This window comes from Rhamphochromis longiceps, linkage group LG11 (assembly GCF_057381845.1).
Source record: "Rhamphochromis longiceps isolate RC_006_pf linkage group LG11, R_longiceps_female_GT1.1, whole genome shotgun sequence".
NCBI classification, from domain to species: Eukaryota; Metazoa; Chordata; class Actinopteri; order Cichliformes; family Cichlidae; genus Rhamphochromis; species Rhamphochromis longiceps.
In genome coordinates, this window is record NC_140567.1 from 12,717,726 (window position 1) to 12,743,543 (window position 25,818).

General features: G+C 39.5%; 4 protein-coding genes across 4 annotated transcripts; all 4 read right to left on the reverse strand.

Annotated features, from left to right (window-relative positions):
• Window positions 1-3,356: 3,356 nt before the first annotated feature.
• Window positions 3,357-7,113, reverse strand: LOC146658639 (C-C chemokine receptor type 5-like). Its single transcript, XM_085422338.1, has 2 exons — window positions 7,036-7,113; window positions 3,357-5,445 (listed from the first exon to the last, which is right to left on the reverse strand). Exons 1-2 carry the CDS (start codon window positions 7,101-7,103, stop codon window positions 4,359-4,361), a joined length of 1,155 nt encoding a protein of 384 aa, XP_085278464.1. The 5' UTR covers window positions 7,104-7,113; the 3' UTR covers window positions 3,357-4,358.
• Window positions 7,114-11,613: 4,500 nt separating this feature from the next.
• LOC146658640 (C-C chemokine receptor type 2) lies at window positions 11,614-14,572 on the reverse strand. The gene is made up of 4 exons (XM_085421713.1): window positions 14,481-14,572; window positions 13,490-13,644; window positions 13,103-13,275; window positions 11,614-12,406 (listed from the first exon to the last, which is right to left on the reverse strand). Exons 2-4 carry the CDS (start codon window positions 13,632-13,634, stop codon window positions 11,690-11,692), a joined length of 1,035 nt encoding a protein of 344 aa, XP_085277839.1. The 5' UTR covers window positions 13,635-13,644; window positions 14,481-14,572; the 3' UTR covers window positions 11,614-11,689.
• Window positions 14,573-16,206: 1,634 nt separating this feature from the next.
• Window positions 16,207-17,625, reverse strand: LOC146658641 (C-C chemokine receptor type 2-like). The gene is made up of 2 exons (XM_085421714.1): window positions 17,472-17,625; window positions 16,207-17,323 (listed from the first exon to the last, which is right to left on the reverse strand). The coding sequence occupies exons 1-2, from the start codon at window positions 17,599-17,601 to the stop codon at window positions 16,425-16,427; spliced, it is 1,029 nt and encodes a 342-aa protein (XP_085277840.1). The 5' UTR covers window positions 17,602-17,625; the 3' UTR covers window positions 16,207-16,424.
• A 6,916-nt stretch (window positions 17,626-24,541) lies between these two features.
• On the reverse strand, window positions 24,542-25,810 carry LOC146658642 (C-C chemokine receptor type 2-like; the record flags this gene model as incomplete). The annotated part of the gene is made up of 2 exons (XM_085424148.1): window positions 24,542-25,443; window positions 25,654-25,810. Coding segments are annotated over 2 exons (1,059 nt in total), but the record flags the coding sequence as incomplete, so codon positions are not given.
• Between the last annotated feature and the right edge of the window lie 8 nt (window positions 25,811-25,818).

The window sequence follows — 25,818 nt, forward strand, 5'->3', positions numbered from 1 at the left end:
TATGCGCATTTCTTGACAGCCCGATATTTCCCAGTTTTGCGCCTTCTCACCCACTGTTGCTTCTGGGCATTTTCCACCCACTGAATTCAGCATTCACTCATATGGGGAGAGTCCTGTCTGGCTGTAGTTTAAAACCAAAAGCAAACGTGAGTCAGAGAAAGAGATATCAAATACTTAGAAAGTTCACACTGATGAGGAGAATAATGACGTGATTGTGGCCCACACACTAACGGGACGGGACGCGAGTTGCAAGCCTGTAAACAAGAACACTCCTACTATCTAACCACAATCAGGAGACAAGAGACCACTAGATGGCATCGGAGATCTTGGTTTCAAGAAAGTGCCGATAGCGGAACACATCGTGTGCAAAACAACCTGCAGAGCATCAACTTACAGACGTTATTAAAGAACCACCGGCAAATTTGATTGGCCAAGCTCGAAACAGAAAGTACTGCAGCCTGGAGAAGAACAACAGAAACAGCACGTAGTGTTGAAAGGGGTTTGAAGGAGATAACAGAACTGTGTGTTATTAAAAGGTTAAATGTGCAATGCACTGCTGAAACACTGTTGAACCTACAGAGGGTAAATTCCCTCTGTAGGTTCACTAGAGTTTTGTGTGTTTAGCAGAGGTGGTTCCCATGTAGTGAGAATTGGGCAGTTGAGTCACGCTCTCTGCTACAGGCCAGGCAGTTCACATGAAACTCGCTGGCCCAGTTTCCACATTTAAAGTGGTGAGAGCAAAAACAGGCGAATGTGAAAATATGAGTTTTATATCATATGTTATAGCGTACTGGTATTTCACGCTGCGTGGCAACCAGTAGGAACAAGTACTGACATCACAGCCCCAACTCTCACATATCTGTTTACCATCTTTCTCACTTGACCCTTTGTCCTTTTTTTGTAACTGTACTGTGAGAACATGACGATAAGGGGAAAACACATGACACATCACAAAGTCTCCCTAAGTCCACTGTTTTTGGAATTTGACTTTCATTTTGATGTCTTTAATAGATGGCATCAAATCTTTGGACTTCTTTCATGGCTGTGATGCTTCCACATTGATAAAAATCTGCCAGCAAACCTGCAGACCTGCCACTGAACCTTTTTACACTAGAGGTCTCCACAAGTGTATTTTAGTTTGACGCCCCCTCCCCCGACACACACACATGCTAAGAGGAAGGGGGGAGGAGAGAGATCATAACTTGAACTCACCCAATCAGGGTTAAGAACACATAACTTGTCAATACATTAAAAATGGATGCAACACAAATGCAACAACAACAACAACAGCTTTTTCAAGTTTTTCAAGTCATGAGCGCCAAGCTGAAGTAAAGTCGAGTCATTTATCAGTTAAGCCCACAGATCAGTATCTGAAGTCTGGCATGAGTCAATCCACGTGAGCGGTTGAGTTATAGAGTGAAAGGAAGACTTCACTTTTAATCATTTCAGCATTGCAGGGAAAGCATTTTCCGAGTAGTTAGTGTGAAACTTTCCCCCAGAGCTTGTCAGAGCTGCTGCTTTATCGCTGCATTCTCCAGACTTGTGTACAACAAGAAGTAGTTCAGCTGTTGACATCTGGAATGCATTTAAGACACGCTTTCAGTCCTCTGCTGTACTAACCTGGGTTATTTGGGGGGGCTAATAATGTTTTTTATGTTTGCTTGTTTCTTCTTTCTCATTAGTACTGCAGTGGGAATAATTGTTCAGCTTTTGTGTTTTTATATCGCAGACAGTTGTCAGACTGTTTACTTGCAGGTTGTTTTTCCGTTTCCTTGCCTAAACAGCCTTATCTGGTGAGATGCTTCTGTACTGCCTCAGCAGTTCTTTGACCACAGAAACCAAATGTTTGTGCCAACCCTAAAACTGCTTACAGCCGTGCAGCACCTTCAGATCATGCTTTACAGCTCTGTAGGATGCTGTAACATCCATTAACTCCTTACACTCCCGTTTAGTTAGATCACAGTATATATAGTTTGTTTTACAGGGGCTTTTCCTGATGGTAGATACACGTCAAAGTGGTCTTCAGGAAGGTCAGTAACTACAATTTTGGATTCATCCACCCAGAACAAAAAGCCCCAATTTGTGCCAGTAATCGTCTTTTTGCACAGCAAATGTTTCTCCCTGGCACGCTTTTGATTCAGACCAAATTTGTGCTTTCTGAAAATAAACACGTTCACTTTGACTCTTTTTGCATCAGATGTTTTCTTCCTGGGCTGGAATTTTTTCATTTGAAATCTACATGTTGATGATGATAATGATGATGATGAAGATGATGCTCGCCATTGTTTTGAGCATCTTAAGAACTCCATTGTCTTGGGACTTAAACAGCAGACACTAAATGTCAGCGGTCTAAATAAGGCAGGTTTCACCTAACACTTTCTGAGGAAGCAGTAATCATCAATCTACATCTATAGACAGGGTCAAGCCTGCCCCTCCTCTCAGTTTAGGGTTTCCACTTCCTCAGTACACTGTGTTCTCAGTAGTTTAAGAGCAAGCTCTTTAAAAAAAAAAAAAAACAGAAGCAGATTGTGTTATTAAGGGATGGGCGTATTCTGTCACTTTCCTCAAGAGTCGACATAACTGGGTTTCCCAAGAATGGACTCAGTGCTCCACTCTGACTTTCTGCTAGACTAACAGAAATGATGTTTTAGCTCATATCTCTCCACATAGACAATGGTATAATGCACAGAAAAGGATTTTTTAGATTTAAAAAAAGGTATATGATGGGTAGCTGCATGCTTCTTTTCAAAATATAGTAAAATTGAATATATATGTAAATCAACGAAAGAAAATGATGACGCCAGGAAGTTACAAGAAATGTGTGGCTAATTTATCAGATGAAAAACGTGAGTGCCTGTAAAGCAAACAGCTTCACTGACCAAAACCAGATGAATCGTACAGTTTATTACAGGAACAATAACACCTCTCTACTCTACAGTAACATGCATATCAAAGTTGGTTTGTTAGTCAGTGCAGATACTCCTTATTTTGTGGAAGCACTTAAAGCAAAAGGTAAAAATAGTGAAAAGAGGCAACTGCGGTTAGATTGGATCTGTCACACCTTTTCACCATACACACTCATTCGTGTCACAGGGATGCCGCACTTACCATAGAAATATAACACCTTTATTCTGTATTGTCAGCTGATTACAAACACCTTTTTTAAACAGGAATGAGAAAATACAACACAAAGACTGATCAAACATTTAAATTACCCCAAAAACCGAATCGGAATTCTTGTGGCCCCAATGACTGGACCCATTTGACAGAAACCAGAAATGTTTATGTTACAAAAACTATCAAAAAACTGGAAACTGAAGCAAATATGGAAAAAAAAACATCAGCGGAATTATAGGTGAAAAGATAGAACCAAGCTTTATCAGACAATTCAGGGACTCCTTATGACTGTTTTCCTGGAAAAGGGGGGTGGGGGTAATAATATCATAATAGTAATAATGATATCAATTCATATGAGAACAACTTTCTATTGATTCAGAGCTCCCCTTCTCTTAGAGGATCCAGTAAAATGCAGCCTGGAATTTTTGCGATTTTTCCTGTAATTTGTCATCCATCCGGGCATTGAAACAAAGAAGCTGAAAGAGGAACTGTCTGCATGCCCATCGATAAACTCTTGTAAAAAGGGACTTCTTTCTTGCAATCCTGATTAATATCACGAGAAAAACCAGCAGAACTATGAAGTCACTTGATAACAAACGGCTCGGATGTGCACAAAGACTGCAAAGGTTAAACTAACAGCTTGGTTTCATGCTTCCTCTTTCAGGTTGTGGTTTTCTCTGTGTTGGGTAAAGTGCAAATGTTCTGCTAATGATGCTAGGCAACCTACACTGCTGAATCTGCAAAGTTGCACTGAACACGATTTCCTGTGCGCAGACTGATGCAACGGGTACAACTGTGAGGGGGGTCATCGTGTTTGGATAAAAATGTAGGCTACTATGACATGTAACTTTTCATGGTGGTGCGTTTCCCCACTTAAACTGGATGACGTTGCCGTAGCTGCTGACAGATGTTGTAGTTGACACAGTTTCGTGCTAAGTAAAGAGCCAGCGGCAAAACAAACTGCAACAAGTCTAACTGTGACTCATCGTCCCAGGTGAAGATACACCAAAGTATTCAAAATCAGATTTATAATGGAATTGCATACATTTTGGTCATAACTCATAGAAGTACAAAAACAGAGTAAAAATACATATCTGTGGTACATTATATTAATATACAGTCACATGCATACATTCACAAGTGCCAAACCTTAACACTCTAGAAGTGACAATAAGCCACAGTGATCTATTTTTACTGGACATGAAAAAATGAAAAGAAGCACATCCCCCAACTGTAGTTCACTACATAGCAGTGCTCCTCTCATCCACGCTGGTAGTTTGTGAGTAGACTGATGTAGAAATTCTGTCCTGTGGTATGAAGACCTTGATCAGCTGGCACAGTCTGCAGGGAGATCTGTTTATCATCCGCAACAGGTGCCTCCTGAACTTCTCCCCGACAAACACATACAGGATGGGGTTGAGGCAACTGTGAGAGTAAGCAATGGCCTCTGTGATTTGTAAAGCCAGTCTGACGGCTTTGCTGTGCCCACAATCTAAAAACCGGTGCTTTAGCTCCAGTGCTCGGGCAAGTAACACAATGTTGTAGGGAATCCAGCAACAGAAGAAAATAGCTACCACTATGACAACAAGGCGGATAGCTTGTTTCTTGGATGACTGGCTGTTCAGTAACCTCCAGATGATCTGTGAGTAGCAGAAACCCAGAATGATGATCGGAATGAGCAGGCCTACAATGTTCATTTTAGCGATGCTGAAGACCCGCCAAAAATGAAGACTGGAACTCACGCCTGGAAATCCAGGATAGCAAGTGTGCTGTCCCGACACATTTCTTTGCTCTTGGAGGAAGATCGGGTCAGGAAAAGAAGCCAGAAATCCCGCTCCCCATGTAACAGCAGCTGCAATCATTCCAAAGGAGCGTGTACGTGCTCTCATAGCACAAACAGCATGCACTATAGCCAAGTACCGATCAATGCTCATTAGAGTGATAAAAAATATCCCACAGTAAAAGACGATATGATAAATGCCCAAGACTATTTTGCACATAGCATCCCCAAACACCCACTGGTCCCAGGCTTGGTGGGCTAGGAAGGGCAGGCAACACACCAAAAGGAGGTCAGCAATGGCCAAGTTTAACAAGCACACGTCGGTCATGGTGCGGAGTCGCGCTCCACAAGTAATGACCCAGAAAACCAGAGAGTTACCCAGAACGCCCAGCAGGAAGAAAATGATGTAGATGGCAGGAAGAAAAGTTGCTCCGTGTCGCGTATATACACATGGTTCAAATCCATCGAACATGTCGGGGTCATAGTAATAGTCAGTAGTATATTCAGAACTATATGCAGGACTATTTTCAGTTGGAGGCGTGCTGAAGCTGGAAAGAAACAGAGGCACAAAAACAAATGATTAGATTTACTCATTATGCCTTACTTATTTTCAACAACTTTGTCTATCACAGATTAAAGTATGCATCTATATAAAACAACACATTTATAAACAGTTTAACTCAGCGATGATCTGCAGGCTTCAAACTGTGTGGCAGCTCATTTAAACAGTATCGGAAAGCATTTCTTCACTTTCAGGACTGGCACGAGGAACTTTCAAAACCAGTCACTCACATGATCAGCGGTTTTGGTACTATGTCTGACCTTGACCAAAGCTGTTCAAAATGTTGGAAGTCTAAACAGAAACAATTTATATAAAGCAGCGTATTTATCAGAATACTGGGATCAGCTAAATCAAAGCAGGGGATAAAGAAGTTGTTTAGCGGTCAGCTGCTCAGGTAAAAGTTGATTAACAGGAGCACTGAGGAGATTTTCTTCACTTTAAATGCACTGATACATTTAAAGTGAAGCCGCTGAGAACGTGTAAGTTTGTGTGTGATAGTACCGATAGATACTTTCATCTGAGTCATCTGAATAGCAGCACCACAGCTGTGACACTGCACAGAATACAGAATACAATAATTAATTAATAGCAACATTTTAACTAAATGAGAGTATAGTGCAAAACCAACATATACAATGATGAAACTAAGATTACATTTGATAATTTATCGTGTTATGTATTTATTATAGAAGCTTTAGCTTACAAAATAAAACACCTTGAGGCACCTTGCTGAGATTTGGACGTACACAAATAAAAATGAATTTAACTGAATGTAATCAATTTATAATATGGTGTCAGCCAGCCAAAGTCCTTCTATCAAAGAGGTTCTCAATGCGTTCATCAGGTTTTGCAACCATCTTAAAATGCCTCCTGGCACTCTTAAACGCAGGCAATCGGACACTGTGTGACCACAGTTTTTCAATCTGTAAGTACAATTAACATTTATTTTATGATATATATATAATCTAAAGAATATTCATAACATTCTGTTTATTTAGTTCAGTTGAATTTCAGTCTTACAGCTCAGCAGGAAGTCAAATTTTATTATGAAGTGCTGCGGTTGTAAATAAAATAAGCGGTTAGTGAAGCAGCACGGTTGTTTTGGTGCAGATAAGAACTGTAGCAAAGTAAGAGAACCACTGCACGAGCTCACGTGGCAGTGAGGTAAGCTTTATCAGGCTTCTTTTTTAAACTTCCTACGAGACAGACCGTCTGTGACTGCTGCTGCTCTGTTGGAAGGAAGGGCAGGGGGCCAGCAACTGTGAAAACAAACAGCTGGCGATTGTTTACAAGCGAGCAAATCACAAGTATTTGGCGACAAATGACGAAGTGCTTGAAGATTTTGAATCCCTCGCAGTTCATGAGAAAGTGACACAAACTGTCTAAACGCAGGCCAACGCTAAAACAATAACTAGGAATGCGTCGCCTGGATGGAAAAATGAAAGGAAGGTGAAAACCGCGAAGATTCAAAAAGACGGGGGAGTGGATAGTAATGATATTAAAAAGCTTAAAATAGTCTCACGATGAGCAATAAATGAAGAAAATGCCGATAGAGGTTTGTTATAGCTGATCTTACCCTTGGAAAAGTGAAGATTCAGTAAGATTCAAACTGAAAGTAAAGTCAGTTTCGGTGGTCTCGTCCATGATCAGCTGCTTTAAAAAAGAAAAAGAAAGAAGCCAAAGAACTGAAATCCCGTCCTACCTCCTAAAGTGGCAGGGGTGGGGATACTGTATTTTAACTCTATACTGTAAAGGAGTGAAATAAATCTCTAGTTTTCACTCGTTAGCAAAAAATCAGCCCTACTTATATGGTAAAAAAGGATGTAAATTAGTTTAATCATTAAATTGCATGTAAATGTTCTATGCAATTTTGATACATAACTCAAATGTTAAATCTTAAACTGAGTTAAATCTGGGCAAATTAAATGTGCGTGTAAGTATATGCACACACAGGGACAGGTTCAGCACCAGGCCATGTGAACTGGATGGGCAAGCAGCTTTGATGGGGGGATTTGGCTCAATTCACTTTGCTATTACATGAATTAGAATACAAAATGTGATTGCACTCACACATACCCTGCATAATTGCACCCGTACACGCATGATAATGTCATAGAGGAATGTAGCCACAGATACAAAAGTGGGAAAATACATGTGTTTGAAAGCAGACGCACCGCCACACACAGCGGGAGAGCTGACTGTGAGCACGCATTTATTTTCAACGCAGTTCTGTTTGTTTTGAAGGTTTTGAGTAGGGTTGTGCTTTAAAACTGACCACACATACTGATGAGTGACCTGATTTTAGTTTCAAATATATATGAGGGTTACCTCTCAACGCTGTGCCTCACAGGCATGCTGCTTACCTCGATCGCAGCAGAAGTATTTGTGGTTAACCAAATGTTAATGATTCTATACTGCTGTTAACCTAATAATTAAACCCAGCTTGCAAGCTTATCTGCAAGTTCATTTATCTGTATAAATCAGTGTAACTTATAGTTGACATATATTCACAGAATTCAGCTGAGGGGGGCACAGGGGCTTTATTGGGCCAATTCTTGACGTGAAGTCGTCATATAGATCATATTTTTGAATTACATTTATTAGGCAACTTCTTTGTATATGAGTGGATCTGCAAAAATATAAGTAACAAAAGTGTTCAAAGAAATGGGATAAATTAGAAGGCCCATTATGGTGCAGAAGTGGAAATAAACATCACATGAATAATCCGATAAAGTAAGATATCCAAAGTGGAGATGATTGGCCATGAAGCCAAACATGCTCTACGTTCAGTGAAAACCAAGCACAGCATGTCAGTACAAAAACCACATACCAAGTGTCAAACACGATGGTGAGGAAAGGCGAGGATATAGGTTTTTTTTGCAGCCACAGGATCTGTGCACCTTGCAATCATTAAGTCAACCATGCTCTCTTGTGTATACCAAAATACTCTAGAATCAAATGTCAAATGCCACCTGTCTGACAGCTTAAGCCTGACCCAGTTTGATCAATGATGACAGTGACAGTGATCCCTAACACAAAAGAATGGCTGAAAAAGAAGAGGATCAAGTCCAGACGTTAGGCTGATTGAAATGCTGTGGCTGGCCCTTGAGAGGTGTGCATGAACAAATTCCTGAATATCACAATGAATTGAAGCGAGGTTGTACAGAGGAGTGGGGAAAAACACTACACGTCTATAGCTAGCCAAGTCAAATCTGCTCCGTGCGCAATCGGAACTAATTTGAGAACTGATTGCTGTTAATTTTGGGATTATTTTACCAATCAATCTAATGCTCTTTAGTCTTTAACTGCTTTATTATGAAATAATATGAAACTTTGTGACTGGTTACATGTTTTATAAAGTGCTATATAAATAAGTTTTACATACTTGCAACATTTTTTAAAGATCTCACTGCTTCTAGTTGCTGATGACTTACATGCTTGTGGTCATTCCATGTATTGAGGGGAGGGTGACCCACATTTGCTCCTGCTATGGTTTGTGGCAACAGATTTCTTTTGTATGCCCTTTTAACTTCATAGCACTTTTGGTTTATTACATTTCACACAGGTGGATTAGAATCAGTGTACTGCATCAGTCTGTGGTAGGCTTCCCCAGCAGTGGTTTTGTCATCTCTTCCCTCTACCTCTCCACTTTTGATTCAAATTTTGGTAAATTTAATCTAATAAAGGATCTGTTACAGCAGCACACTGACTGTTGTAGCTTCTTCAGTGATGTGCCTATAACACATTTTCAGCAGCTGTGTGCAAAAAACAAAATACTACAAATAAATAAATCTATGAAAAGTAATGTTAGAGGAGAATATCCCCCTATGATTATGTCATGATTACTATCAGAACCTGAGTTGGCATAGGATTTGTGTACATCACTCAGCAGTAAGTATCGGCAGCTTGTTTACACAATATTATAATGCTGATAATAATAATAGTAATAATAATAATAGCTTAGCTTTATTTGATATCTTTCATGGAACTCAAGATCACTTTAAACATTAAAGTATTAAAAAAGGAAGCCAAATAAGGTATAGACTATAAAGTAAAAATCCTGGCCACAGAAGAAGACATCTCCATTGTAAGTGGTTTATTTACTTAAGACTGAAAAAATAACTGTCTTGAATTGTGAGGACTTTGCAGTTAGTGCGCTGCACTATATTTAAAATGCTTTGTGATTAGCGTCAGTCTAATTGACGATTGATGATAGCTACTACTGTTTTTCAAGAATTAAGATAAGTTTTTTTAACACGTTCCATTAATTTAAAAAAACACACACAAAAAGACAAATAAACAAAACAAGGCAAAAAAAAAAGTAGAAAACTACTTGGATAACTTGGATATTATCAAAGGATATTGCATTTTATATTCAAAAGTGTTACGAATGAGATGAGGGTGTAATTTCCTCTCCCACTGACCTAAATTTAACACATGCAAAAGAGAAAATGCCCTGTCACTGTCAGCAGATAGACAGATACAGAAAATGCACCTTGGTGCTTGTCTCTATTATCACTTACAAAAAGAAAAAAAGAAAAAAAGGCAGCATTACTGTCATTAATTAAATAATGCATAGATAACACATTCCTCACTGTGCCCCAGTTCACTATTCTTCACTCAGATTGCCCTGTGCCACAACAGGTAAAAGATGAACTGATAAAGATCTTGCGTCTAAGATATGGATCAATGAGCTAAATCCAAAACATTTTGAGCATTATAATTGAACTTTTAATGAGAAATGACAGTCATTACACTGACCTTCCTCTTTTTGCTTTATACTTTTGTCCATTTAGTTATGATTATAGATGCTTTCCATTAAAGAAAAAAAACATTTCAATTGTTACAGGCTGAAGATAAATAAGTGTGCGTCATTGTTTTCTTCCCACTTGCAGAACTGTAAAGGCGTGCAGCAATACTGCTGACATGTTAGCCTGAATCATTCTGCATATAAAGTGGGAAAAATATTTTTACCTTTCCATGGTGCTGATGGTGGAATTCATTGTGGATCGCAGGATAGAGAGATGGCTTGTCTAATCAAACAAGTTATCCACTTTGCATTAAGATGTGTGAAGTGAGAAATGGTTTGCACACACATGAAAAAAAATTGAAGGTGTTGCTTTTTTTTTAAAAGTACAACCTTCCTCAAAACCAAGTTAACTGGGTGGGCTTGCGGGTTCCGATGTGAGATGTATGGTTTAATAGTTTCCTGAGACTGTTTTTGAAACACGCAGTGCAAAAGCCCACAGTCTGTGCAGCTATAGAACCACAAGTCCATATATGCAAACTTTTAAATATGCAAGGTGACTCTGACCAGACCTGCAGGCGCACACAGCTGGAGGCTTGCATGTGGGTTTTTTGTTTTTTTTGCCTGACAGAAGTGATACTACCGCCACAGCCAGCAGTGCACCCTGTACAGACAATGGTTTCAGAATAGCATCGTGTCTGCTAAATGCATTTCTTTCTTTGAGTTAGGGGTAGACTTCTGACTAAAATTTAAAGAGGAAACCTTCTGTGTGACTTGTGTGTTTACCAGATCTTAATATTGTTGTGCATCATTTAAATTCACCTCGTAGGCCCCAACAATGCCTTGTGTTACTCAGACATGTTGTTGTTAGATGACACATGAACTCAGATCTGAACACTTCTTTTCAAATAATAATAACCTTCTGACAGGAATTACAGCAGTGAAAGTGGTTTTGCCGCTTCCATCATAAAGGGTTGCTATGCGTCTATCTTACCCTGCAAAAACACACTGTTGGTAACACCCTTTAACACACTTCAGAGACTTTTTTCCTCTTACTGTAAAAGGAAAGAAGAATGACGAAAGGGGTTTTTTTGTTCAATAATTTTATTTTTTCAAAAATAAGATTGTGTTACAAACTGTGAATAAACACGACATTTATGTTTGTGTTTTGTTTTAAGCAGTTTCAAAACTGAATGCTTGTAACTGCAAATTGGTTTTGAGAATTGTTTTACACCACTCAGAAGTACTAACCACAGACATGCGTTCACACACACGTGCGCTCACACACACACACACACACACACACACACACACACACACACACACACACACACACACACACACACACACACACACACACACACACACACACACACACACACACAATTTGTGATCTTTGTAGTCTCTCAGTTTCAAATAAAAAAAAAAAAAATCCAGTGCTGCGGAAACAGTTACACCCATCAGCAAAGCACATAACCCATTTTTAATACTCTGATCTTACAGGTGTGTTGGAGGTTTCTTTGTCTGTGGTATCTCTGTGGCTGTAAGGACCACTGCTTGGGTAACTCCAACCAAAGTATTTAGCCATCACCTTGTTCAATGACTTCCTAAACTTCTCTCCTACAAATGCGTAGATCACTGGATTTACACAGCAGTGGGACAGCGCGATAATCTCAGCAATGCTCATGGCAGTGTTGAGGGCTGTTGAACTCACACAGGGGTTGGGTCCCAGGTTTATGTCAAACACCTCCAGTGTTTCGAAAAAAACTGCAACATTATAGGGAACCCAGCACACCACAAACACACACACAATGATGAAAATCAGCTTCACAGCCTTGTTCCTATTAGAGTTCCTGGACTTTGACAGCACAATGAGGATTTTCACATAGCAGAAAATCATGATGGGAAGGCACAGAAAAAGGCCCACTGTGTTCTCACTGAAGTTGCGCTGCAACTTCCAGAAATGCTCTGTGTCTTCTGGGTAGATGGGCTGGCACTCTGAGACGTTATCATCAGACTCCAAGGAGGCAAATACTACCCGAGGGGTTGCCATAGTGACAGATATCGCCCAAATAATGATGCTGGCTGTGATGCCGTAGCGACGTGTCCGGGCTCGAATGGCTGCCACGGCATGGACGATGGCCAGGTAGCGGTCCACGCTCATGAAGGTCACGAACAAGGTCCCACTGTAGAAGCCTAACTGTTGGGTGGAAGAAGAGAGGAAGTAAAATTAGAACAGGATGTGACATGAGATGAGGAAACCTTTGATGAGGCTTTAAATGCGTCAGTGAGGTTCTTCACAAATCTGACATTACCCAGCAGTTGCTTCACGCATCACCTGAGCTTTAGAGAATCGAACAACTACACAGGTGTAATTGTTTGGGAATTTTGCATTCAGAAAACAGAAATCATTTCTTTTGACTAAAATATGAAGTAATTAATGTGAGTAAACTGGTTAAACTTTCACTTATTTAAAAAAAAAAGTAACATAAAAAAATTTTCATCTTGACAAAGGAGCCCATTCGGATTACTTCGTTTATATATAAACTTTACTTTTTGGTAGTACATATGATTCAATACAACCGAAAACTATTGATTTTGATGAGCCTAAGAATAATCATCTCTTTGTCTTCGCCAGCGACATGGCAAAGCCATGAGGAAGTTGCAGTTCGTCAGTCATAGTTGCAACATTTCAAATTCAACAGACTCCAGATTATCTGTTTTGTAAATCTCGTGGACCGCAGCCTTGGCTCTGAAGAAGGCATGGTATCGACGTGTCAATCATGAAAGTTGAAGTGCTTCAGTTGTTCCAATAATGAATATGCATTCCATGTGTTATTATGGTACACATGAGGTTTTCCATTTAGAGAAAGAAAGTGAGAAAGAAAATAACTACCTGATAAACTCCTGTTTTTATTTTGCATAAGCCGAGGTTCTGGGAACTGTGGGCCCAGAGGGGCAGTGATACAGCCACTAAGAGGTCTGACAGAGTCAGGTTGAGAAGACATACATCAGTCATAGTTCTGAGCTTAACATGTCGCAGGAGGACCCACAGGACTGTGCTGTTTCCTGTGAAATAAATTCAGATATTAATCTTAGAACAGAACGTATGTGAAAGTCTGATGCATGCATGAACTTTATTGATGAGTTCTGTGCTTCAGTATACAGAGTTGAGTCTTGGGCTATCGTACAAGCTATGTCTGTGTATTCAAAAAGCCTTATCGGGGCTGGTTTATAAATGCTGTGTTACATAGAATTGGTATGGAAAAAAAAAGATACATACCTAGAATACCAACACAAAACAGCACATAGCAAAGCACTGTTAAGACCATGGATCCAATGAAATCCGAACTTGAATCCGGATTGCAGGTATCATTGTAATCATAGTCATAAATTTCTGAGTAGTTAAAGGTCCCGTTATCTGACATGGTGGTACAGCTGTGAGACAGAAAAGGAAATTTGGTCAATGTAGTACAACAGTCATGCAAAAAGGTGAGAATGTCACCATCACGTGGTCTTTTACATAAAGAGAAAAAAAGAAAAAAACAATTACCTGAACTATTGTCAATATATTCATCTCAAGTTATTTAAATGATGTAAACAATACACAAGTAATAACAATATGGAGGCTGCCCGTTGTTACTATATAGATGTAATTGGCACCAACAATACCAAATCTGTTAAATCAGCTTGTTGGGAAATCAAATAAAAGTAGTTCGTCTGGTGTTAAAAAAGGTGCAGCTCAGTGCTTTAAAAAGCACCAGCCAAACCACTCAAGCAGCTGGACCTGTCTGATCATGTTTTCAGTTTCAAACCCAGTTCTGGATTGTTTTGGGTGAGTCTCTGACATACATGCACACATATGAAGTGTTCCAGTGTTTTCCTCCTTTTTCTTCAGCCCATCAGAAGATTAAAAAGTGGCAATACAGATAGAGAGAAATGCCCAAAAGACATAAAACTTCCTCTATTCAGTTTTTGTCCTCAAATGCCTTTTGTGTTCCCTTTCCCCAGTGCCACGCACTCTTCAGTCACTCTGCTGTCTAACAGATATCACAGATAATTTAAAGAGGTACATTTACATCTATGATCATTATAAGATTATGTTTTTTGTGCCATATTATGCCAGAACATGTCTACAAGCCATTTGTGGTAGTTACTGAATTTCTTACCAAACATTAACTTGAGTCTGTTCTCATTCTATTTTAAAGCCAAAGCACCTGAATATTTTACATATAAATATGTATGTATGTGTAAAAAGAAAAAAGCCTACTTACTTTATGATGGCACCTTTTGGCTCCTGATTTAATTTTTCTTGTGGAAAGTCACATAAGAATTTCCTCCATAGTTTAGCTATCAGAAGTCTTTAAAGCCAGTCTTCAAGAAACAGAAAAGGAGTATGTTGTTTATTTCTTCTCTTTATTAGACACACTATTCCCCACAAGCATGATGAATGAACAGTTTGCTCATCAAATGAACATTTTAAAGTGATGATAAATTCTTCAAAGGGAAAAATTAGTTCAAACAGGGAATTGATAGAGTGGACTGGACTTTCCTGCCCTTTAAGTAGAACATTTTTGATAGAATCATCATTTAGTGAGTCATGTAAGAGAGGCTTATGTGTAAAAACCACCCAGAAGGTTAACTTCTGTTTTCAAAGTACAGGCTAAATATAATGAATGGCTGTAGATGAATGCTTATACATCCATAGATATCTCAAAACTTCCTGCCGGCGTGACCATAATCAAATTGATGTGATCTATTCAAACCGCATGTCAAACATTTTTCCTTTCACTATAAACAGATGCACAACCACCTGACTTGTTACCGTTGCCGACCCTCACTTCCTGTGGGTGACAGTGTTTACGCGCTGACACACACACACATACACACACGCATATTCCTCAACTACACAGTGGGTTAAAGGGTGTAGGAGGTGAACGAGCTGAAGTAAGTCTAGTAAGTTGAAACTAAATGTTTAGAAATCAAAAATTTGAACACGCTTACCACACTTTTGGCCAAAATCACTGCTCCTGAATGTGTATGTTCTTGTGCTGCGCGCCGAGCTTACATGTCATCCTGCCAATATGCATTGCTTGCTTTTTGTGTCAAATCCTGCAGCGGAGCTCATTTCTGGTAACGTGAACTCTGGGTTTTGCTGTTTCCTCCGCATTGTGTTAAACCTGCAAAGAGGTGTTGGTGTGGTTTTCTCAGAAATGTCCCTTTATGCGTTAACATGAGGCGGGAAAAGACAAAGGGGAAAAATATATTCAAATGAGGAGTTTCCTTTTTATTCCTTTCAAATATACCTCTTAATAATCTGATTTCTAAAAACTAAATTCAGCTTATCAGGAATGACTGAGCCTAGTTTGCACAACTTTACTTGAACTTACTCACAGTTCCTGCCTGAAATAAATCATGCTAGTGTTTACTGGTGGCTGCAACCATAAATACATTGATCTGAAACTACTTAACATGTCTTACCAAATGTACATATCTCAAATGTAATTTTGGAATCTGACAAGAATGCTCAATGACCAAGTGTATGACTGTCATTTCAAGTTCAAGATGTGCTGTATCATTTATTGTCCTAAGAAAACAGTTACACAGAAACAAGATGAGAGATAAGTACATGAAAGACTTTGATCTCTCCATTTGCAGGGTACTTACAAATACATCATGAAATCATGAAATAATAAAAGAAAGAGAAATTGCATATATTTGAAATTTAGAAAGAGATTAGCTTGAAATATATAAATGAAAGTACAGGTTTTGTACAAACATCAGAAAAAGTTTATTTTAGAATATGTTTAGAATGAAAAACAGCACACCGTATAATGTACAGAAATACAAAAGTGAGAGCATAAAATCTGGCAACACTGGAAAGTTTGTTCCACATAAACATATCAAATTCCATTATGATGTGAAATGTGGAAATTATGCTTCTAAACCTTAACTTCATAATGCGATACATTTGAATGAAACACTTTTTCCACAGCTCATTAAAAACACGTAAAAGAAGAAAGCAAACTGTTACAGGCTGCCGTGAACAGCAAGTTTCATTTGGCCTGAGCAGACGAAGGAAAAGCATTACACAGAGTTTAGAAAAGACTTGAAATTCTGTAAAGCAGGTGGCAGTGCTAAGAGGTTATACTCATTCAAATGGTCTAAACGTGTGCAGACAGGCCTTGAAGCTAAGACACCGGTGAAGAGTACTGTGGCTACAACTGACCTCCATAGATGTAAGTGGAGGTGACTTCAGTGGATCTGGACATAACTGTGCTTCTCCTGTCTGCCACATCTCTGCTGTAACCAGGCACAAACTTTTTCAGCAGCTGCAAGGCTCGTCTCATAAACTTCTCTCCCACAAAAGCATATATGATGGGGTTCAGGCAGCAGTGAGCGTAAGCTAAGGCCTGGGTCACTATTATTGATTTCATTAAATTTTTCTCCCAAGTTTCATCATGTGGGATTTTTCCTTTTTCCTGAAGAAACTTCAAGAAACGAGAAATGTTAAATGGAGCCCAGAGCAAGAAAAATGCAACCACTATGCAGATGATCAGCTTGACGATGCGGTGCTTCTTTGAGGTCCTCATGCTCACCAGTGTGGGAATGATCCTGGAGTAGCAACCTACCATCACCAACAAAGGAATCACGAGACCCAGCACATTTATGGTGAACAGGTTGTAATGAGCCCAGATTTTGCTCTCCTTGGGATAGTCACATCCAAACTTCTGGGACTCTTCTGTTTCCTGTATGAAGATAAAATCCGGCAGAGAGACAAACAAGCTCAGCATCCAAACGAGCACGGTCAGAATGATGGCTGCCTTCTTTGTACGATAACGTGCAACCCTGTGAGCGTGCAAGATGATCATGTAGCGGTCCAGCGTCATGACAACCATGTAGAAGATGCTGCTGAAGAAGCCAATCTGGTGAGAGCCGGAGACTAAACGGCACATGAAGTCTCCAAAAGTCCACTGGCCGACCCTGGCATAGTGAGAGTAGAAAGGCAGCGTGAAGACGAAGAGGAGGTCAGAGAGAGCCAGGTTGAAGAGGCAGATGTCTGTCAGGTTGCTCTGATTGCGATGCTTCACCAGGACACACACCACTAGTCCGTTACCTTTGGGGGAAAAGACACAATAAGTTTACTTGTCACACTGTTACATGTAGAACAACATCATCTCTCTTTCTCTTACATACACACACTTTCATACATCATTTAAATACAATCCAACACCCATAATATACTCACAAGAGGACGCACCTACCTATGAAGCCCAGGATGAAAACCAAACTATAGAGAGTGGCCAGAAACACTCTGATGAAGTCCATTACGTCGCTGTAGCTGATAGGATTGTAGTTTCCATCGTCAGTAAAAAAAGTGCTGTAATCATACATTGTGGTGTATTCTGTGATGTTCTCTCCTGCAAAGGGAGAGAAAAGCTTTTAAAATGTCAACAATTACGATACAACACACATGCATCAGGATTAGAGCCTATTTATTAGGAAACACAAACACAACTGCTACTGTATACACCTGCTGCTGACTGTTGGGGATGCGACAGGAGAAGAAAGTGCTGGCTGTAGTCGCCCGATCAAAGGTTACTTTTGTGTGTATTTTTAAGGTGATTTTTCCTTTTCTGAGAAAACCACTGATAATCATTGACGGAACTGTCGTTACCTGGCATTTTGGCCCCTCAGAGATAATTGATAAATGAGGGTTTATTTTCCCACAGGTATATTTTTGGAAGTTTCTCACCCCTTCATTTCCCACTGTCATCAATCCATAAGATACCCCTGCTACACTAAAATAGGATTTGGTCTGTTAATTAAACCTGAATTATTATAACTTATTTAGTTCATATGAGTTAAATGATAGGACATTAAATGACAGGAAAATACAAAAGCCTTAAGATGAACTTTAATGACATTGTGACAATGCATAGAATTTGTATCTTTTTGCAAACAATTTTCAAAGACAACCGAATACTGAATTGCTGTTAAAATATATTCACCTTCCATGGCGATGTCTCAGTGAAGGTTCTTCCAGGTACAGCCAGGAATTCCACTTCAAGCTTCCTTTTCCCTCTTTTACTGACGTGATGCCTCTAGACATGCAGAGGTGAAGTAACCGTCTTGATGTCTGCAGTCCGATAATAAGGACCACAGAAACAGAAGTGCACATGTTGTTTCGTGTATGTGCCCTAAGTGAGATCCTTATCAGGATTCTGTTGTTAAAGATATAGCTTGACATCCAAACAGCAATACAACTTTAAAGAGAAAGACAGGACATGTGGACACAGCTTCAGAAAACGACTGTTGGACTTTGCTTAAAGCGTTAAAGGGTTTATTAATAATGTGATTTTATAAACACTGAATCATCCCAACATATGCTGCCGTCATCTAAATTCTTTATTATTTGTTGTTATTCCTCAATACCCATATCCTCTCAGACTGGGTGTCATAGAGGCACTGTTCTTCCAGCAAATCAAATGGCTAAAATAACTCTGTCTACTTTTTTTTCTCCAAGTTTTTATAAATGTATTGCTTAAAATTTTTTTCAGAAATCTCCCAAATTCCTTCCAGTTGAGTAATTGATAAGGCTACAGTGAACTAGTCAACCAGTAAAATGGAGATACAGAGAAATTCTTTAAACAATCCCACAATTTTTACTTTACAGCAAATATTCCACCATCAAATAATAAGAAAGGGGGTCTTATTTCCAATGTCTTCTCCGGGTTGATAGTAGGAAAGCATACACAAAAATCTGTAGTGTAACTTGTTGGAACTATCGTATTTTTTTAGCAGGTGGATAGAAATTTCGAGCTTGGAGAGTATAAGCCATTTTGTTTGAGGAGATGGCTAGAGCGGCACACAGACTTTAACTGCAGCTTTGCTGACATGTGCAGATATTTTACACTTGAGAGGGTGTTGTGTTTGAATACCCTCTTGTGATAGGTTAGGATAATCTCTCTCCCTCTCCATCGATCTTTGTGAGAGACCACAGATCTTCCTCTTCACTGCAAACTTCTGTCGGTGTCAGTGCCGCCACAAAACAGCACAGTAAATAAAATCGCCAACATTTTAACTTTAAGTTGAATTTAAAGTCTTTCTGGAGCCTAATCTGCTGTGCAGCTCTTTGTGAAGAGGAACTAAAGTCCTCTTTTGGTCAAAACCACCAAATTCCACAGAACAAAATGGAAAAACTGGAAAACAGATGGGTGAATGCATGAAGTCACAAAGTAACCAGTCCTCTGAGGTAATGTTAGTGCTTTTTTTTAAATTGGAGACTGGTGTGTTAAACAAAAACATAGCACCTCTGGTAAAATATAAAGAAGGGCATCTCTGCAAGCAACTATGAATATATTTCATAATATAACCAAAAATAACCACAAGAACTGAAAACCCAGTGAACTAACTCAGATAATTACTTCACAAACAGGACATCCTGTTAGTGTCTAGTGGAGCTAATTGTAGCTATCAAGCTATAATTATCACATGCACACATTTAGACCTATGTGGGAAAACATAATTCTGAGGGACAACCTTGGAATGCAGAAAGGCCCATTTATAGTATTGAGTACTGAGCGTGTTTCTGTGTTTTCAGTACATATTATCTCCTTCAACTTGTTTTCTTAGCAGTTTATGTCTGTCTGCTTCTCTCCTACTGTCTGCCTTTACTTGCAGCATAGACCAGTGGTTCCCAAACCTTTTTTGCCAGGGCCCCTTTTGTTTTAAAAGAAAAATGTTCGCGCCCCCCCCCCCCCCCCCCCCCCGCACGTGCACGCGCACGCACACACCCTCCAACCACACACACCCCTATTTTGCTCCATTGCGGTTTATTTCACACCTCAAACATTTAGTAAACAAATAAGCAAATACAAGTAATCTGCAATAAATTACAGGTAGTAATAAAATAAACTACTAACTCTTTTATGCTACACAAGTATTTTTGAAAACGCAGCTGTTTTGTCCACACGTAAACGGCGTTTCGAATCACCGAAAATGGAGATTTTTTAAAACTCCTTTTGTGTGGACGAGGAATACAGAGTTTGTCACACAACGTCAAAGGTATGTGCCTTTTTCCACGTCACGCTGTGCGCCACGTTATTGTTTACATGAGATGAATTGCAGAATAGCAGTTAGAGGCAAAATACTGTTAATCTGACTATCTTCGGTTTTTACAGGCTTACATACACACACGCAGTTACTGTCCCTCTATTTAGACAGGCAGAGGCGTCACGGTGTGATTATTTTACGTGTAGTTGGGTTTTTTTTCCTGTGTAATAATATTCAACATTGCTATCAATTCATTTTCAAAAAATGCCTCTCTGTGCAAAATGGGTTTAAAAACATAAACAGCTGTAGGATACTGTTTGTCCGTGATTTAGACAGGGGGAACAAATCGTGGCAGGATCAGCCTGATATTATTTGTATCCCACTGTAACTTTACTGTATAAAGAGCTAAGATCTCCAAAGTGTCAGGAGTAGTTAGTCATTACAACAAGTGTTTGAACTAAAAATCAAGAATGTGGGATCCTGTTTGTCCGTGATTTGAAGAGCCCAGCGAAAACCAATTCTGCAGGGGAGACCTACCTTGGCACTTGTGCAGGTGAAACCAAAGGGCAGATATGCTTCACCATATTTTCTAGTCTTTGGCTTAGAATGAAGTTGGTTTGGAAACATATTCAGTTATGCTTCATTTCCTGCTTTGCATTTCTGTGGCCGCCCCATGCTAGCAGTGTCCAAGCGTTTTGTTTCCCCTCCCCTTTTCATACCGCGCCCCTGGGCCCCACACTTTGGGAAGGTCTGCCCACATTTTAGTACTGCTAAAATTCGTCGTTGAAACATCCTTAAATACCATTTCCTTCATGAAGTTGAAGTTTAAGGTTCGGGTTGGCTCAAAATGGGTCTGCTCTTCATGTTTGCAATTAACTGTAACAAAAAGTAATTACCACACTCTAACACTTTGTGACAACCAATTCCATCATGGGGCTGTTTGTCACACAGTATGGGGGTGGTTATCCCTGGTTATGTAAAAAAAAGGCTTGATTTTATTCTATATTTTTTTCAGATAGAGACATAAACAAGTTTAGAAATAAACACTGCGTCATTTAAATACAAGTGCTTTAATAATGTAACCTTTATTAAAAATCACAAAAACAACTGAGAACAATCGGCACACTCCACCATGACTACATTTTGTACTGATGTATCATTGATATAATTTCAAAAAGGCCAAAAATATCTTTTAAAAGACAAATTGTTTTTATGCATGATAACCTGAGCAACAGTGAGCAAGTCAGTGTAAAAATCTTGATGCATGCTAGATCATCCAGATAAGGAAAGGCAGCCTATTTTTTAAGCTTGCTAGTCTTTATCTAGCAAACCTGTGCATTAGTCACACAACTCATTTATGACAAATATGCATACCGGATTGTCAGAGATATAATCTTTGAGTGATCAGTTTTTGCAGACAACACATTGAAGCCCTGCTTCGTGGGCCAGCTATTGCTATACGGCTTAATACAAGCTGCTTATCCAACAAAGGAACAAAAACACATAACTGTAAAACCATTTCTCATTCTCAGGGGCCTGGTTGTCACACAAGCTGACCTCTTGATAAGCATTTTTACCTAGCTAACACATGGTTTTAGCATCACAATGAAAAACTGATTCAAAGAAAGCTATTACCTTCAGCTTGTTAATAAGTGCATTTCTATAATAAAAAAAATGTTTGAGATTTTAACTCAAAAACAACATGAAAAATTACTCTGACCCATAAAAAATACAAAATCCCTCCTCCTCTCAATATTTTGTGTGTTTTTCACAAATTGGCCAATGCAAAATAGACAGATTGTCAAGATTAGCAACAGAACTGTGAAAAATGTATGCATTTAAAAGTAAGGTTACATCTCAGAGAGAAAGTCAGAAGCTAAAGAGTGTGTTTGTCACTTGTCATGTTGTGTACAGAACAAGTTACTCCAGTTGGGTCCTTCTGTGCTACTTACAAACCTCTTGTTTAAAGGGACAGGTGCAGCAGCCTTCCAGCTTTGATTTCTGAACACAGCCTATATGTTTTTGTTATTTATTCATGAATGTCTAGTTTACACTGAAAGCTAATAGTACATCAGTTTTTCGAGTTACTGTATTATAGGCGTTAGCCGTTCTGGCTAGCTCTCATCCATTAGCAGCTCATTCATTTGCACTGCCAAACATTTATGGAGTGAAGTGCCACTGGGATTGCATCTTCGATGGTTCAGTGGAGAACATCTGGGTTCTCTACTGGCTTCTGTCTCTCTGGTGTACCTCTTCAAGCAGCTAGCCAATGCTTTGAGTCTTGCTTGGGAGCTCCTAGGGCATGAGCTATTGGCAGCTAGTTGCACTTCTTAGTACATCCCTTTCTTTATTGCATCTTTCTGCCACACATATAAGCCACTCTTAGAATTGGCTAACCTCCCTCCGTGCTGCCTTGATCTTTACCTCCAATCTCTTTCTTTTTCATAAAGAGCACTGCTCTATGTGGCTGTTCATCTTGTAGCCAACATCTCAAGGATCATTGTTGCCATTGTGTCGTTCAGCTGCTTGTTTTCAGTGATGGTCGCAGTAGGGATTGTCCAAAATGCTACATTCACATCTCTTTTAGCAGACTTTCAGGTGTACTTAATGTAATCTTGGTAATCGACCATGAAGTGTCCAGGTTTCCACCTTAGCTATGAGCCTGTCTCTCAGGTAAGCTGCTCTTGTATTCAATGCCTTTAATGCACTAATTGTTCTTGGGGCTCGGTGGCCAATCTTTGAGGGTGGGGTGATGATATCTCCCTCCTGACCTGATATGCTAGCACCCCTTGCCGTATCATTTGTGTTGTAACTCATCAATCTCTAGTTGTGATAGCAGTTGCCAATTAAGGATATTTAAACACATAGCTGTCAGATATTTTGCCATTACTTTATATATTGGGTGTAGTAGCATTCCAACATCTATTCTCAGTGCTTGTCCACTTATGCCTTGATACTTCAGTAGCCCACTTCTCATCAGTGTGTCCTGGTTCCTCAACACAAGATGCGACGTCCGAGGCAGTAAGGTTTCAGCTATGTGTCTCTTGCTCATTTTCCAGGGCAGGCTTGGGTAGCATAGTGGGCCTAGCCTGCGGAGCCTTATGTTACCTCTTTATCTCTTGCAGTGTTGTGTCAATGCACGGGATAAAAAAATAAAGTCTTTCTCTTGCTGAAGTGAAATGTATAAGGTAGGATAAGCTAAAAGTATAAGGTAAGTTTATGCAAATATGTGTACTTGTGCTTCCCTGCAACTTCATTTCTCTCACACAAAGTTGTTGGTGTACGTTTTCAACAATTGTCCCTTCGTGCGTGATCATTAGATTTAAATAGGAAAGGGAAAATGTATTCAAATGAAAATAATTTGATTCTGTGTTAATAGAAGCTCATCAGTAACTACAAAGCTTTCATGATAGTGAACAATTACTTGTCTAATAAATTAATCTGGGACAAATGAATTTGATCATTTCACACTTCATGATTGGATGCAGAATTTTCTCAGTTAAATATTGTAGGAACTGAAATTTGCTTAACTTGAGATAAAAGCATATAGAATGAATGTGACCACTTCAAGCTGCTCTTCAATGTACATCCCCGATGTCACAGGGTCAATTAAGAACCCAGTGTGATTTTTATTTTGAGTAAATTCAAGATCTGCAGTAAAATGTTTTGATTTAAGAAAATTCTGATACAAAATACAAAATTTTCTGATACAAAATGAGGACAAGAACTAAGTGGATGCCAGCCTTGATTCATGAACAGTCCAAGTACAGGTACAAGTGTCATACAAAACAGAAGTGTGCATAAGATCAATACCTGGAAAACAGTACAGTATGCACGCAGAGTAAAAAAAAAGAGCAAAAACAAAAACCCATCTGAAATGGGAGTCAAAGTTATTGAGGCAAAAGAAAAGAATTTATTTACAATGTAAAAGTAAAAAGTAGTAAAAGTAGGTCAGACCACTGTATATTATATATAAATTTAAAAAGTGAGAAAAAAATCGACACTGGAAAGTTTCTTTAACATCAAATTCCCAACTTCAGAATGCCATACATTTGAATAAACCACTTTTCACAGTCATTTATAACACCTTTGAAATCTTATGGCCATAACAACATTAGCAGGATCTAAAGGTGTACAGACAAACTTTAAAGGAGAGACACTGGTGAAAAACACTGGTGCTATGTGGCAAAGTGACAAACAAACAAAACTAACAGGAAAAACACTGAAACTGAACACTAAAACATTCATGACAAAAACAATTACAACTGCCCTCCACCTTCTATAGTTTAAAAGAAGCAGAGGTGACTTCAGAGCCCCTGGACATAACTGAGCTCCTCCTGAATGAGCTGTCTGACAAATATCTTCCATAAAAAGGCACAAACTTTTTCAGCAGCTGCAAGGCTCGTCTCATAAACTTCTCTCCCACAAAAGCATAAATGATGGGATTCAGACAGCAGTGAGTGTAAGCTAAGGCCTCGGTCACTGTTTTTGACAGCCTTATATTTTTGAACCAGGTTATATTATTGTGGACTATTCCTCTTTTCTGAAGAAACTCCAGGAAAAGGGAAATGTTATATGGAGCCCATAGTAAGAAAAATGCAAGCACTATGCAGATGATCAGCTTGACGATGCGGTGCTTCTTTGCGGTCCTCATGCTCACCAGCGTGGGAATGATCGTGGAGTAGCAACCTACCATCACCAACAAGGGAATGATGAGACCCAGCACATTTATGGTGAACAGGCTGTAACGCTCCCAGACTTTGCTCTCCTCGGGATAGTCACACTCCACTCCTTTGGATTCCTGTTCTATTGCCTTTATGAAGATAAAATCCGGCAGAGACACAAACAAGCTCAGCATCCAAACGAGCACGGTCAGAATGGTGGCTGCCCTCTTTGTGCGATAACGTGCAACCCTGTGAGCGTGCACGATGATCATGTAGCGCTCCAGCGTCATGACAACCATGAAGAAGATGCTGCTGAAGAAGCCAATGTGGTGAGACCCGGAGATCAAACGGCACATGAAGTCTCCAAAAGCCCACTGACCGACCCTGGCGTTGTGAGAGTAGAAAGGCAGCGTGAAGACGAAGAGGAGGTCAGAGAGAGCCAGGTTGAAGAGGCAGATGTCTGTCAGGTTGCTCTGATACCGGTGCTTCACCAGGACACACACCACTAGCCCGTTACCTTTGGAAGAAAAGACACAATAAGTGTACCTGTCACACTGTTACATGTTGAACAGCATTCTCTCTCTTTTGCATTTCATCTGTGTCTCACATACACACACCTACATGCATAGGTAAAGATTCTCAAGTTGGAAATTCCCAGAAAAGGAGGTCTGTGCAATGTGTAGAAACTCATAATCTCCACAGCATACACACAAGAGGACACACCTACCTATGAAGCCCATGATGAAAACCAAACTGTAGAGAGTGGTGAGAAACACTTTGTTAAAGTCCTTTACATCACCTATGTAGGTAGGAGAAAGGTCTGTGTCGTTAGGAAACTCATAGTAAAATGAATAATCATAGGCTGTGGTGTTTTCTCCTGCAGAAAGAGAGA

Coding starts and splice junctions, on each gene's coding strand:
- LOC146658641 (XM_085421714.1), bottom strand. CDS start 17,601: ATGTATGATTACAGCACTTTTTTTACTGACGATGGAAACTACAATCCT. Junction 17,324..17,471: donor TTTCATCCTGGGCTTCATAG/GTAGGTGCGTCC, acceptor TTTCCCCCAAAG/GTAACGGACTAGTGGTGTGT.
- LOC146658640 (XM_085421713.1), bottom strand. CDS start 13,634: ATGTCAGATAACGGGACCTTTAACTACTCAGAAATTTATGACTATGAT. Junction 13,276..13,489: donor GTTTTGTGTTGGTATTCTAG/GTATGTATCTTT, acceptor TTTATTTCACAG/GAAACAGCACAGTCCTGTGG. Junction 12,407..13,102: donor TAAAAACAGGAGTTTATCAG/GTAGTTATTTTC, acceptor TCCACCCAACAG/TTAGGCTTCTACAGTGGGAC.
- LOC146658639 (XM_085422338.1), bottom strand. CDS start 7,103: ATGGACGAGACCACCGAAACTGACTTTACTTTCAGTTTGAATCTTACT. Junction 5,446..7,035: donor GAATCTTCACTTTTCCAAGG/GTAAGATCAGCT, acceptor GTTTCTTTCCAG/CTTCAGCACGCCTCCAACTG.